General features: G+C 37.9%; 1 protein-coding gene across 3 annotated transcripts in view; it reads right to left on the bottom strand.

The window, feature by feature from the left end:
- Nucleotides 1–15,087, bottom strand: part of LOC105201725 (zinc finger protein ush) — a 239,756-nt gene that overhangs the window by 70,580 nt on the left and 154,089 nt on the right. The window contains exon 1 of one of the 3 annotated variants that reach the window (XM_039456853.1): nucleotides 13,695–14,214. The exons of 1 other annotated variant lie outside the window; for it this stretch is intronic. In XM_039456853.1, the coding sequence (XP_039312787.1) occupies nucleotides 13,695–13,764 (70 nt within the window). In that variant the 5' untranslated portion in view covers nucleotides 13,765–14,214. Of the gene's footprint in view, nucleotides 1–13,694; nucleotides 14,215–15,087 lie in introns of those variants that run through there. One more of the 3 variants, XM_039456851.1, reaches the window with a different exon arrangement.

The raw sequence follows: 15,087 nt of genomic DNA, 5'->3' as shown, positions 1-15,087 counted from the left end.
GGCGGCGTTTATCTGCGAACTCCGGCTCATCGCTTTCTCCGCCTTCATGCATCGATGTCCCTTATCGTCCCGTGTCCCGCATCGTGCATTACACGAGCGCTCTTCCTCCGTCCCTCCCTCCCTCCCTCTCTCTCTCTCCTCTCTCTTTCTCTCTCTTGCTTGATTGATACGCAAAGTTGACAAAGTACGCCAGGCGGAGACGCGACGCGCTCGCCTAACGTCGCGCGGCGTCCCGCGTAGTAAAGGGGTAATGGCCCGGCAACGGTATCTCCACCGTTGTGTACCTTCGACACGTCGCGCCGCCGTCGTCGTCGTCGTCGTCGTCGTCGTACGGCATCGCCGCTTCCGTATCTTTTTCCGAAGCACCGGCGAATAGATGAATAGATAGCCCGATATATTTCACGTCCTCGGTCCCCGTCTTCTCTCTCGTTCTCGCCTACCCCTGGAACCCGAGATTCCTCCTCTCCGCGCACCCTGAGATCCCGCTGAGCGTTCCATCGAATCCGCGGTGGTATCTGTTCGCGCTTCACGTTCAGCGCCCTGGATATGACCGCCGCCGGAGTTCGCCAATACTCCAGACGCGGCACGTGCATATATATGTACGTATAGGTATATCGCTGCATCTTTCGGTTAGGATAGCGACGAGTCAGTTATTACGAGTCAACCCGCCGCCGTTCGAGGATGGTTCCGCGGCGCCCTGTAGCGACAGCCCGGGATCTCGATTATTCGAGTGTCTGAGAACGTTGTACTCGTATCTAGATACCTAGCGACCCACCGTGCAAAGGGCAGACAAGAGAGTGGGTGAGAGGGGGTTGCTTCCGCACTTGATACACTTGATATACCCTCCTCCTCCTATCCTACTCCTCCCCCTCCCGCCCACGCTTCTCGCCCGTATCTCCGAAAGTTTCTGGGCCTCGACGATGACGAGGTATATTCGTGGGGGTTGGTTGGCGCGTTGGTGCGCGCCGGTGTGTGTTGGTGGAGCTTATCGCGAAGCGCACGCGGTCGCCACCGCCAGTCACCAGCCGCGGAATTCCGAGGAATTCGCGGGGAAGAGAAACGGAGGAGAAAAAGAAAGAGAGAGAAAGAGAGAGAGGGGATGTGGCGCGGCAGGAGGGGTAGGAGAAGGAGGGGGATGTATATCGTCATTCGGCGGTGCCAGTTTTCTGATCGCGATGGATTTCTTTCCCGGTGGGAACCGAGCATCGCACCGGCCTCGATAGCGCCGAGAGGGAGTGAGTGAAATGAATTTCGTTCCATTCCCCTTTCTCCCCCTCTCGCCCCTCTTTCTATCCCTGATGTAACCGCGCGACGACTGTCCCGTTTGTCGCTGCAACGTCGGATAATTCGAGCTTCCGGCTGATCATTCTTGTGATAGAATTCTTGTGCAATATATTTTGTCCTTATAGAATTCAATACTTTAATTAACATCAGATTCCTTCATTTAAATAAAAATGTGTAACAATATATGAATTTTGTATAAATGTATAATCGAGCATATTTTAAAATATTACCAAAAATATAAAAATATCATACAAAATATTCTAGTATTTGCGTTTTGTAGTACTTATTTGCAAATTTGATGGCAAAATATTATTAATTAAATCAAATTTTTTATATATACTAATAAACATTCGTGCAAAATTTATTTAAATTCATTTATTTGTTAAAAAATCATTTATTTAAAAGCGCAGCACAATAAATCTGTTCAAAAAACGGTTTGGTTATTCCTAGTAAAAATAATGCAGTTGGCAAAAATAAAAATTATTGACGTTTTCGTTTCTTCTACGAGTAAAACTAATAAACAATCTCAAATAGTTCAAAACGTCATAAAAATTTTCAGATTTAAAATTGCGGACATTTCAACGTTACCTCAAGCTTGTGTAACAGAAATCTTTTGTAACTTTCATAAAATATTACAATGTTTCAATGTAAGGTTTATGAAATGTTTCTTTAATCTTTCAATGCTGGGTTATGATTCTAATCTTCACTTTTTATAACAAATATTATATTAATAATTAGTAAAATATGGTTTTTATTTATTTTAAATTCCTCCCCTCCTTTTTTCCTTTCTTCTCCTTTTATTTTTCATTATTTTATTTCTTTTAACGTTTTATAATATCTATCTGTTATTAACTTGATTATTTAACATTTAATTTTTTAATTACTCTACTCTGCAAATGAGTTACGAGAGTATGTAACACGGTGCAATGTAAGAAGATCTCCCTAAAAGTCGTTGCGGTAGTCTCGCGCAGCGAGAAAGACTCTGCTCAGTGAAAGCGCGCGTGCACGCCGATCAATGCCTCCCCACTCGGGTCGTTGACCGCACGCGGCCCCGGCAGACAGGCGCACGTGCTTGCCGTCTGGGCCGCCTCCCCACTCTCCGGCGGCCGATGCAGAGTGGGGAGGCGGCCCAGACGGCAAGCACGTGCGCTTGTCTGCCGGGACCGCGTGCGGTCAACGACCCGAGTGGGGAGACATTGATCGACGCGCACGCGCGCTTTCATTGAGCAGAGTCTCTCTCGCTGCGCGAGATTACTGCAACACTTATAAAAGCCTTCAGTTTTTAAATTTCGATAACTTTTATTAGCTCGTATCGTATAGCATAGGCAAAATATTCTTAAATAGAAGTGCATGTAAAGAATCTTATTAAAATTTTTGTAATACTTACAAAATGTAAATAACAAAATTAAAAAAATATAAATTTTAAGTATAGATATTAAATTATATTTTTATATACATAATATAAAAATTTATTTAATCATATTATATAATTTAATGTGATACATTATGTATATAATATTTAATTTAATTATATATATATAAATAAGACTAAAAATAATCGAAACTGGATTCCTATCAACATTTTAATAGTTGAAAATAATCTACATCGATTCGCTTTATTATAAAACGTTATTATCGATGAGAATACAAATAAATGCGTTTCAAGAAATGCTAATCATTGCAATCAATCAGATGACGTAATCAAACAATCTTTTCGACTCGGCGATGTTTTTGTAAGACTGAATACCGATTTTACGAGAATATCCTTTCCATTGTTATAACGGTGAGCAAGTGCACCAAATTAGTACACATCGCGTAAGTTACGAAGGGCCTCATGGCGTAGGTATCGGCGAAGCCCTGTGAGATCCCCGTGCACAGGGTGTCCCGAAATTCCTTCTTCCATTCGAAATCGCAGTAAAAGTTTCAAACGTCAAGATAAGGAATGCCCATAAAATATGAACAATCGAATTTCCCACTCGATTCGATCGAGGCTTCCGGGTAGATAAAATAAATTTGTTTTTTGGACGTATGCTCGAGCAAAGAAGATTCTGAGGCAGATTCTTAACTTGATCGTTGATTATCGAGATATTTAAGTTTATATTAAAATAATAAATATTTAATTTAGATTTAAATTGAAAGCATGTGTGCATGCATGCATGAGCAATGCTTCTATCTGACATGACAATTCAATACCAAATTTTCTTCACAATGGAAGACCTCAAACAATGTAGCTTGGTTACTAATTTTTAAACACGTTACATATTTTATATTTAACCTTGGATGTGACTTGTTACTCATTATAATTATTTTTATTCTTTTAAATTTAACAAATTTTAGCTTTCAATTAACGTCCAATATTTATCAAGGTGATTTATTATAAAGCTAAGGATGACTAAATATAGTTGAAACGTTCCACTAAATCTGTTAAATAAATTATTAATTTTGTAACATTAAAAACATTTATATGGGCTCGTTATTGACCTTTCTCTCATGTATGCCTTGTCCTGGCTACAATCGAGGTGGGAAAATTAATGTTTATTAATTCTTAACAAAGTTGTTGATTTGTATTGAAACAAATTTGTATTGAAATTGTAACTATTCTGTGTAATAAAATAATTCGATGTAATTTCAAATTATACAATATAAACTTCGATTCAAATCATCTAAATTCTTCACGCGATACTATCGCCAAGCGTTCGGGGAACGAACTCCTGCCTTCTCCTAAGAACCAATCGATCTTCGAACGAAGAAACCGCCAATAATTCTGGCACACCCCATACACACAAAAACACACATACACACATGTACACGTAGGCCCGCGATCGCGCGTCCTGGATCGATCTCGTGCGATTCGCAGTGAATTTTCAGGGCGTTTCAGCTCATCCCGCCCGACGCAGGGGTCGTGGGGAAGTGAGGGGGCGAGGGAAAGAGTGCGGCCTGGGGGCTGCATCGAGATCGGGACGCGATGTACACCAGGTGCATCGGGAGGGCCCGGACCGCGAAGAAGAGTGCTCGGTGCGGTCCGCCGCGCGATGCAATGCAGATACGAGGCTGCATCCACAGTTTGCCCCCCTCATCACCACCCATTATCCTTCGTGCCACCCTCGTTCCCTTCTTTCCTTGCCGCGATACGCTGGGACATGCGTCATGCGTCTGTCGTGTCGAAAAGTTATCGCTTAAATAATCATAGATCTCGCAATGTGAAGAAGACTAATTTTATGATCAATCGTTGATTTTTGGAATTGCAAAAATGTAAGCATAACACAACAAGTGTAATAATTATATAAGATACAGTAAATCTATATATATATATATATATATATATATATATATATATTATAAATAACAAACTTGTATATTTTAGCGATTTTTTTATCATTTAACTAAAAATAGAAATATGTCGAATTAAAGTCTCTAGGAAATTAATGGAAAAATAAAATTATTTTCCGTTATTCTTGAATAATTAGTTCATCAGATATCTCATAGTTATTTTCATTTATAAGTTTCCATAGACAAAAGTTTAATTTCCTGGTATCATGCGTCGACAATTTGCAAATTTCACAAATTGATTACTTCCGAATTCGTCGAAGATTGCGTTTTAAAATTTCGCACAATTAAAAAAGAAACACTGCAGAATATTGTCGATTATTATCTACTAACCGTTCCTTACTTTATAGGGTACGCGTTTTCTTACATAATGACGTCTTTCTCGTTCGTATTGGCATACGTTACATTATCTACTCGAGTAAATCCCCTCTCTGTATCTTGAGGTCCCCTTTTAAGCCTCCTCGCACAGTCCGTTGCCTCATCGCTCTCTTCCTCTCTCTCTCTCTCCCTCACTTTTGTTTATCTCTTTCGATCCCTTTGCCTTTCCCATACGATACACTCCGTCTTGCCTCGGCCATTTTATCCCCTCCCGCCCTTCTCGCGGCCGCGGTCCTAACCCCCTCCCGCGGCTCCTTCGTCGGTACGCGGCGGATGGGAACCCGAGATGCCCTCCTACAGATACAAATGGGTACCTATGCCAACGGCGTAACCTGTTATTATACATTCCCCTATACAAACAACGTGTTAATCGGGCCCCACACCCTACGTGCGCCGCGTACGGGGGGGCCGGGTCCCCCCGTTTCTCCCTCCACCAGCGCGCGGCAAGTGCGGAGAGGATATCCGATACGCGTGCGCCGTGGAAACCGATTTATCGATCGTTTATTCGCCGCGAGCCTTCCTCCCGATCGTAGCGCTAAATTGGAATGCACCAACCCCGGATGGGGCCCATTTTCGCGCGAATCTTTTTCAAGCGTCACTTTTTCAAAAGAGAACGGGAGGTGCCGCTTCGCGAATCGACAAGTTAATTTATTTCCCTTCTCTCGCAGCTTTTCTGCCACCGCGCCGTGCTATTTCATTTTTTCGTTTTATTGTTTATTTTGTCTTACATTATTATTATTGCTATAATATTATTCTAAATTCAGTTTATATAAAATTGTAAAAGATTGTGTTTGTGTCTTTTTAACTTTTTGTATATAAGGACGATAAGAAAATTGAATAAAAAGACTTGCTTATTTCTTAAACAAAATTTTCCTTAAAAAAATGTTAATTTTTAATATATATATATTCATAAGATTTATATCGCTGAATGGAAAAAATTGATCGTCATTTAAAAACAAGACCCAACTTTGGCAATAAAATACACGTGTCTATGTTATACATATGAGAACAATACGATACAATAAAATACACTCCAAAATAACGTTTACATATTATAATAATACATAAATATATTATATAATTAAGATATTATAATATTGTACAATTTTATTATATTGTATAAATAATACTATAATAAATAACATAATGACTTAATATTACAGCCTCAAAATGAAAGATAGGACCACTTCGATAACGCCCTAAAAACCTCCACGGGATGGTTTCTTTCCCGCTCCTCCTTATCGGGGCGACACGGCCGATCGAAAGGATCGTAACCGGCGGGACTCGCGAGAAGAGGAGATCACGCGCGTTCCATTCCCGAGGAGGCCTGCGATGATTTGTTTAACTCGGATCGCCCTCGATGCGATGCCCTCGATGCGATGCGCGCGCGAACCCGCCCATGCGATGCGATGCCAGCGTACCCGGGGTCAGCAACGAACCCTGACCCCTCCGGCTAATTGTTGTTGGCTCTAGATCGCTGATACAGACCCGCGAGAGATCCCGCATCCCTCTCTTCTCTCTCTCTTTCTCGCTCCCTCTCTTTCCCTCGTAGGTATCAGCAGGACAAGATCGTTGCCTCGCAAGAATTTAATGTGAAATATCAATTACGTCATAGCGAGTCTTCGATCGTTCCCTTCAATTCAACTATATCTTTATATTTCCAATACTTCTCTCCTTCTTGTACGTTTGTTTATTAACTTATCATATTATTACATTTATTCCGTACTAGAAATAATTTATTAAGGATGCAATATGATGGATTGTGATCAGTTGGTCAAAAGTTTGGGATTATGATATATATCTTCTCGAACAGATTTTATAAACACTCTAATTTTTTACTTTTCGTTACAATTGCGATGTCAAAGTAATCATTTTCTTTTGTCTCTTGTCGACTGCAGTTGACTGCCTTTAATCTCGAATTAGATAAAAGTCCTAGTTGAAAAGATAATTCTTCTCTTTAATTATTAAATTAAGTCCATTAATTAAATTGATCAATATTAATTACTCTTTTATAGTGAAAATTTAATATACTCAGCTTTAAACATCGTGGAGAGACGTTGCATACAAAGAATGGTTGTTTCATATCGCAGCGTAATATTGAATAACACAACCAACCTTCTAATTGTTATAAATTGTTATATAATTTTTCTGCGTCATTTTTCTTATAAAAATTATAAATGTAATTCGACATGTAATTATATCTCTCAAAACGGCAACCTCATTTGCACCTTGCAAGCGATTAAAGAATGCAATAAAGAATATAAAATAATTTTGTTTTAAAAGTTGTTTGTGACAACGATAAACACTTTGTCAGTAATTAAATTAATTGATAAAAATAATAAATAATTGTTTCTCATATTAAAATATAAACTAATCAATTAACATTAAAATATAAATATTTAACCAATATGTATTTAATTAACATTCAACTCTTGAGCAAATTAGAGATGAGCAAACCTGATTTGTACTTCGAAAATAAATTTCTCTCTTCTAATAAAATATAATAATGCCATTTCGTTTTATCGGATGATTGTACTCTCTCGAAATTCTTTTATCCTGTTCTCGATTCGTGGATCATGATTTCTCGATCTTCCTCGTCACCAACGAAGCACTTTTCGTACTAACATATAAGATCGCGGCGCTATCCACAAATCGCGAATAGATCACGATCGCGCGATCCGGCAAGAGGGACCCGCGAAAGGGGACCCCAGAAGAGGTGAAGGAGGAGATGAGGAGAGGAGGAAACGCGAAGATGGATAAAAATGAATGGAAAAGAGATAGACTGACATGGCGGCAGCCATGGATCCGTCGGGATATCTCGCGCGACCGGAGAGGGACTTATCTGCGGCGGGCCTCCTCAAGTCCGCTGCCGCGCGGTCGTTTCTGATATTAAAAATCCACCACCGGTAGATAGTCGCGCGCTCTCGGCTATCGGATAGCCGCGCGCACAACGCTCTCGAAGGAATTCTCATTAAAAATAGCTATCTCTATCTGCGAGAGGGGCCCGTACGCTCGCAACGGCGCGCGGGGCCCGGGCTCTGTCCTCGTCGGGTCCGCGCGTCCAGGCCGTAAGTCCATCTCGCTCGTCCTGCCACGGCCGACGACGACGAGGAGAACAAACGAGAAACCAAGAGAGAGAGAAGGAGAGCCGGTCGAGAGCATAAAAAGCACGGTTTCTCAGGCAGATACGGGATCTTATCTACGGCGGAGCCGCGGCGAATGTTTGGCCCCATTCGTTCTATCGGCTGGCCTTATCGGTCCCTTCCTACCCTCTCCACCCCTCCCCCATCATTCTCTCATCGTTTTTTTTTCCTGTTTTGTTCTCCGAACCTGACCTTTTTTTCTCTCTCGTCCCTTCTTAACACACGAAGCGAACAAGACGAAGCTTCTTCTTCCTCCCGGATTAACGAGATACCCGACGCGATTCGCCTTTACGAAACATTGCGATAATTTTCGTAACGGGAGTCCCGATAACTTGCCGATCGAAGATGTCAGAGAAAAGAGAGATCCCGAGAATCGATGGATTCATCAGTTGATACATGCACGGAGATAATTTTCTCATAAAATTTACCCTGAATATAAAGAATACAGTATATCATGGTAGTTACAGGCCAACATTGTATTTTAAAGACTTTTACATAATTTTCGTTGATTTATTAATATCTATACCTCAGTAAAGTACTTTGAACATTTTTTATATTTTTATTTAAAAAATGTTTAATTATTTTCATTAAATTGTACAGTGAAATTTCAATGATTTTAAAATAGGTGGAACAGTTTGTACGATTCTTTATTGTTTTAAATAAAATAAAAGCTAGATAAAGGTAATTTTAATTGATTTTTTAATATAAATTTAAGATTAATTGTTATTAATATTTTAATGTGAGTCATTGCTTCTTCACATTGAGTAGGAGCAAGATAAAATATCTGTATGTATAGATATCAATTTATATCAATATAAATAAGTTTCTTTGTATCATAAGAATTTAATATAAAGTATATCAACATCTTGTATTAAATTCTCATGATACATATCACGTATATTCTTATTGATATATTGTATAAATTTTCTAATATAAATTCAATGTATTCTCTATTCTATAATGCCTAAACAATTTGTATGAGACAATATTCAATATAGAAGACTGCTGCCGAATATGTATCACTTAGGAATTATTTTTTATTACATACATTTCATCAATAATTAAATTATTACAAGTCTTTATGCAATACAAAAGGTACGATTTAGATCGTCTAAATTGTACTTGTCTGTGATATTGCCTTTGAAAGTATCGTATTTATAAATTAAAATAAATATTTATTTCATTAATAGTTTATCGAAAAATAGATTTAAATATTTAATAATAAATAAATAATAATAATAAAAAAATACGAACGTCAAAGTCAATTTTGGTTTGATTTATTTTTGTAATTGAGATTTTTATTCTAATCAATTATTAGTTTTACTTTCATCATTTATCAATTCTACATTAATACCATTTATTGTAATAAAATTTGTACTGCTAGGATTTACGAAATTTGATAGAATTTATAAGAATATCGATTTAATATTTGTAATAATTATAAATATGTATGTACAATAAATGTAAAATATTCTTCAAAAAACCTTTTATAAGAATATAAAAATTCAGCAAAATTGTGTGTGATGGATTTATCATCATTCATAAAAAATTAACATCACTATCTGATTTCTTAAGCGCACAAAGCAAGACGACTTGTTAAATAATTTATTACTTTTCTTCATTATTTCCCAATTATTTCAAATTTTTATCACTAAATGTTACTTACATTAAATAAAAATATAAAACATTGATGAGGTATAATTTAAGTGATCGGTATACGCATTAAGCAACTTTCCTCTACGTGTACAATGTGCGAAAAGATTCTCGAAAGGTTTAATCAGATTATTAAAAGACAGCAAGTGTCCGAGTGATGGAAACGGGCACGCACGCACACACGCACACACGCGCCCGTTTCTTCTGCCCAGCGTGCGAAAGATAATTGGTCTCTAAATTATATCGATCGCCTCGTCGATCGGTGACGGTCGAATTCATTTTGGAGCGATCGGCGGCGCGATTCCGTCCGAGCGGAACGGAAGGAAGAAGAGCGGAAAAGAGAAAAGGGACCGAACCTTTGGGAGAAAGAGAAATAGAGAGAGAGAGAGAGAGAGGAGGGGGGGAGACGAGAGATAGGGAAGAAGCTCAGGGGTTCCACGAAAGTCGAGAGAGCGAAATAACCGATAAGGGATGAAGGTGGGAGGGAACGGGCGGGTTAACCAACAAGCAAATTAACACGTGGGAGGGTCCGATCGGCAAATGAGATAATTGTGCAACGAGGGGCCCCTCGGGGCTCTTCTTCTCTCTTCCTATCTCCCCATGCCTCCTCCTCCCCCCCCCGGCTCTGCTTCCTTCGTCCTTCGAACCCTTGCAAGGAAAGTGAGATCGGCAGAGGCGTGTTACCGATGGACGTATGTACCCATCGACGGATCGATCGGACGATCTTCACCATACCCCCTTCATCCTTCGCGCTGCGCACGGCTCTTCCTTCTCGTTCTCCGTGCCTCCTCGTAGCCATCGAGATTACACGGAAGGCGGGGGAGGGGCACAGAGGTACCGAGAGATCGCCAAGGGCTCTCTCGCTGCTCTCTCTCTTTCTCTCGCGACGGGTTTACTCGCAGTCTCCCGTTTGTAGCTTTATTTATGAAATCGCGGATGAGAAAGAAAGAGCGTGGCGGGGTGACGGGGGGAGGAAACGGAACGGAGATTGAGAGCCCCCGCGATTCCTGTCGGCTCTGCGGAATTAATTAAGACGTCCGGGATCATGCGAGCTCTCCTCGCGCGATTTCGCAGTCTGCCGCGATACCGACTTCAGGATAGCGTGAGGGTTATTGGTAGCGATCTGACAAAGAGGAGGGAAACATCCCGAGTAAACAGCTGGTGCAAAAAGCTCTCAAAAATTTTCCATCAGATCCTCCTTTGGTATCTTAAAGAAATATATCAAAAATATTTCAGACTCAACATTTGAAGTATGATTAGAGAATCTCTGGTGTTGTGACTATTGAACAGTGTTAAGTAATAACATAAATAGTATTCCTTTTAGCAGATTTTTAATGTTAACGGACTCAAAAAGACAATTGTTTATATCCCATCTTTAAGTTAATATCTCCGGGAGATATTTAAAATCAATGAGCGCACGTGGAAAAAGATGATGTTTCAACAGCATTAGATCTAATTGGAAACAAATACTTGTTTTATTATAGCAATAGCATAATACATTAATTAACAAAATTATTATATTTTCAATTAAATTAATAATGTTAATACATTCTTCTTTTTTGCGCGTGAACGCATGAAGAACGGTCGTTGAAAAATCGGGAAACTCTTTGACTCGACAATAACACATCATTGTTAACCGTCGTCGCCGTTAAAAATGCCTTCATTGTAAAAAGCTTTCTCTCCGCTTTATTAATCCATTCGCATCGAATTCGCCTCGCAGGTGATCGATAAACTGCGAGCAAAAGCAAAGTCTATCCAGACAGAGAGAGAGAAAAAGGAAGGGGGGAGGCAAAGATCATCGAACCATCGATCATCACGATCGGCGATCTGTCGATCGACGATCGATCGATGCGTGATCGCGATACGATCTACGGCTGTTCCCGCTAATCATCATCGTCTGCGATTTATCGCGCTCTATCGGCTGGCCGGATCGACAACAGAAATGTCCTCGAGATACTATCGTCGCATCCGATAAGGCCCCTGTTCGTATCGCGTTCGATTATGATCTATAGATCTATACATTGTAGATCGCGCCTCGCTTTTTCGACAACAAATACAACTCGAGAAGGACGCCACGGGTTTTCCCCTCTTAATCGCATTAAGAGCGAGACAATGACCCAATAGAAATTTCAATATCAAGGTAAAATGCTAAGATCGGATTAGATAAGAAGATATCTCAATACGATTTAGTTTAAAAAAAGAATGTGCTTGTCATAACAAAATAAAATTAAAAGAGATTAACAGAGTTCAAAAAGTAGCAAAAAAAACGCTGCTTACTAAAGAATCATATGTCAAAAGAAATAATTCACAATTGTCGCAATATCAAAATCTTCACCGATTTAATGTAGCAGTCTTGTAACAGAGGTTACATAATTTTAACATGCACTGAAAAAAGTTCTTTGTATTCAAGTAAATATATTTATTTTAACATCACGTCCTTCATTTAAATAAATGTTAACTAGTATAAAGTAATTTATTTTTAAACTTAGAAAACATTTTTGTAATCGAAGAAATATTGTTAAAATAAATATATTTACTTAAACATAAAAAAAATTTATTTTCAATGTGGTTTATCTTAAAATAACACGTAATTGAAATATAAAATTATTGCTATTTTAAGGAACTTTAATATATGATTTCAGTTCATAATTTGACTTTATAACACGGAAAGTTCATTAATATTTAATGCGGACTTTCGACAGATAATTTAAATCGGCGATTAATTATGAAGCTCTCACTGAGAAAAAATTGTGCCCATAAAAATCGAATTTATCATTCATTAAAAGATTTAGCGCGACGGGACATCCTGCACGAGATAACTGGTCTAAGAATTCCTCCCAGCATATCCCACGATACGAAAATTTCCTCGTCGCCGGCGGTCGATTCATCAGGGAAGGATCACCGCGCGAAATTCGAAGAACAAAGCGCGCGGTGCTCGGCAAAAAAAAAGCCGAAGAGAGAGAGGCGACAGAGGAGGAGAGGGACGGTCCGGAGGGACGGGAGAGAGAGGAAGTGACGTCACGCGAAAGTAACGAGCCTCGGTTAGCCGCGATAAGGCGTTCTAATCGCGCGATCTTAATGAACTCCTCCCATTAGCGTTCTGCGAGGCCGCGACGGGCCGCCACTCGCACTCATCGAAACTCTTTCTTTTCTGCTTTTCGCGTAGAGAGAGAGAGAGAGAGAGAGAGAGAGAGAGAGAGAGAGAGAGAGAAACAGAGAGGAAAAGAGAGAAAGGGGGAAGAGATTCTCGACAAAATTTAAAAAAAAATATAGTAATTGTGATACGTACTACACATACCTTCCCGGTAATTTATTTCGACGAGAATGACTTTTTTATTTTTACTATGCGGCATACGGCAGTGTGCGGTATGCCTTTTTATCTATCTAATAAAATCAATACTGATATTTTCAGAGCCATCAAAAGTTTTCTAATATTATAATTGCTCAAAATTACAGAAAAAGTAGCAGAACAAAGAACTATTGATTTCTGTGATTATATCAGTTTTATGAAAATCTCCAATTAATAAACAATATTATTATTAATTTTTATTAATTACAGTTTTTTAAGTCGATTCATACAAACATAATTTATAATATCTAAACACAACACCAATTATACGTAATTATAATAATATTCTAATTATATATAATATACATATAATATAAAATACATATGTATACACAATATAATATATAATACATACTTTAAATTATATATATAATACAATTAAAAGATTATAATTAGGAATAAAGTCAATAATCCTTTTTCACAAGAAAATTACGCTACGATATAATTAGCGTTGTTATTTACATAATAATCACGTCAGAACTAAATTATATCAATGAGTCCAAGATACAACAACTTTCATTCGAGACGAGCGAGAGAATCTCAAGAAACGAACTACTTACTCGGCAAGGAGAGAGCAGTTTCGGCCCGCAGCTGACTTGCCCTGCGTTGACGCCACAACAGTATACTCATGATGCACGTGGCGGGGAACAAATTCTCAAACTGGATAAACACTGAGTGTTTTCGCACTTGTAGCGTTTCTCAACATAATTCGCAAATCATTCGTCGTTAGGCACAAATTGCGAAGCGAGTTTTTTTTTTAAATTGGCGATTCAATCACATCATCGTGAAAGTAACACGAGGCACACACGAGTTGGCGTATTAAAGTGTTTTGCGCGAAGTTTCGGGCAAACATATTTCTCTTCGTAAACGTTTCAACTTCTTGCTCTTTTAATTAATTCAATAATTATCAGTTTTTATGACTAACAAAGTTTTTCATACATCCAGAGAAAAGTTATGCTTAAATTGTGGAAATCAGTTCTTTAAATTGATTTCTTTAAATTGAAGTGAAAGTACCTTTCAGGAAAATAAAAATGTATCCGATCTTCAAGAAATGACGTTATTAACATTTTTTAAAGTAAATCAATTTGTTTTATTTAAACAAACAATTTTTTTAATTCAATAAAAATACTGACAGAAATGTGAGGAACGATTTAGTTGTTTTGGTTATTTGCGTTGCACAACCAAATTACTTCTTTAATTCTAATAAAAAAATATTTTTTAAATCGAAGAAACTTTTCTTTAATCGTATAACAATGCGCAAATTTATTTGATTCAAACAAATATTTTTTGAATCGAAAAACCTTTTTCTAATTTTAATAAAATACAAATAGTAATAAAATAGTAACTTTTGAAGACGTGAGTTGGAAACAAATTTTTTAATTTTATGCATATATTCCAATTCAAAGTTCAAACTTAAAGTTAAATCCGCATCAAAGTGACAGATTAAAATTTTCAAATACACTAAAGGAAAAATCTAATTTCAATAAATATTTATTAAAATTTAGGAATTTTTCTATCTCCAATTATTTTAATTATTTATAAAATCAAATCAGTACCGTAAAGTGCTTTTTATGTACTTTCAAGATCATTTAACAAAATTGATATTATAGATCTATATTAATTATAGCTATATTAATTCTGTTAAATGATCTTAAAAGCACATAAAAAGCACTTAATTCTGCTGAATTGACTTTTCCATTTAATGAATAATTATAATGAGGAAGTGCTGACTTAACATTAAATCAACACTCTCACTTTCAACAGCGATTTTCTGCTAAACCGCTCAAGTATAAAAATTAGGAATACAGAACATAATTAGCACATAAAAAGCATTTAATTTTGCCATTCTAAATTCTTGCGCTAACTTAACAGACATCTCCATTTTAATTCTCAAAGACGGGAATTGTTTCGCTCGTGAGTCGCGTTTTGCTCTACCTCTCATAATTAATATGA

The sequence above is a fragment of the Solenopsis invicta genome, chromosome 13 (assembly GCF_016802725.1).
Source record: "Solenopsis invicta isolate M01_SB chromosome 13, UNIL_Sinv_3.0, whole genome shotgun sequence".
Classification (NCBI taxonomy): Eukaryota; Metazoa; Arthropoda; class Insecta; order Hymenoptera; family Formicidae; genus Solenopsis; species Solenopsis invicta.
The sequence above is the reverse complement of the archived record's forward strand: the minus strand, read 5'-3'. Positions and strand labels throughout refer to the sequence as shown.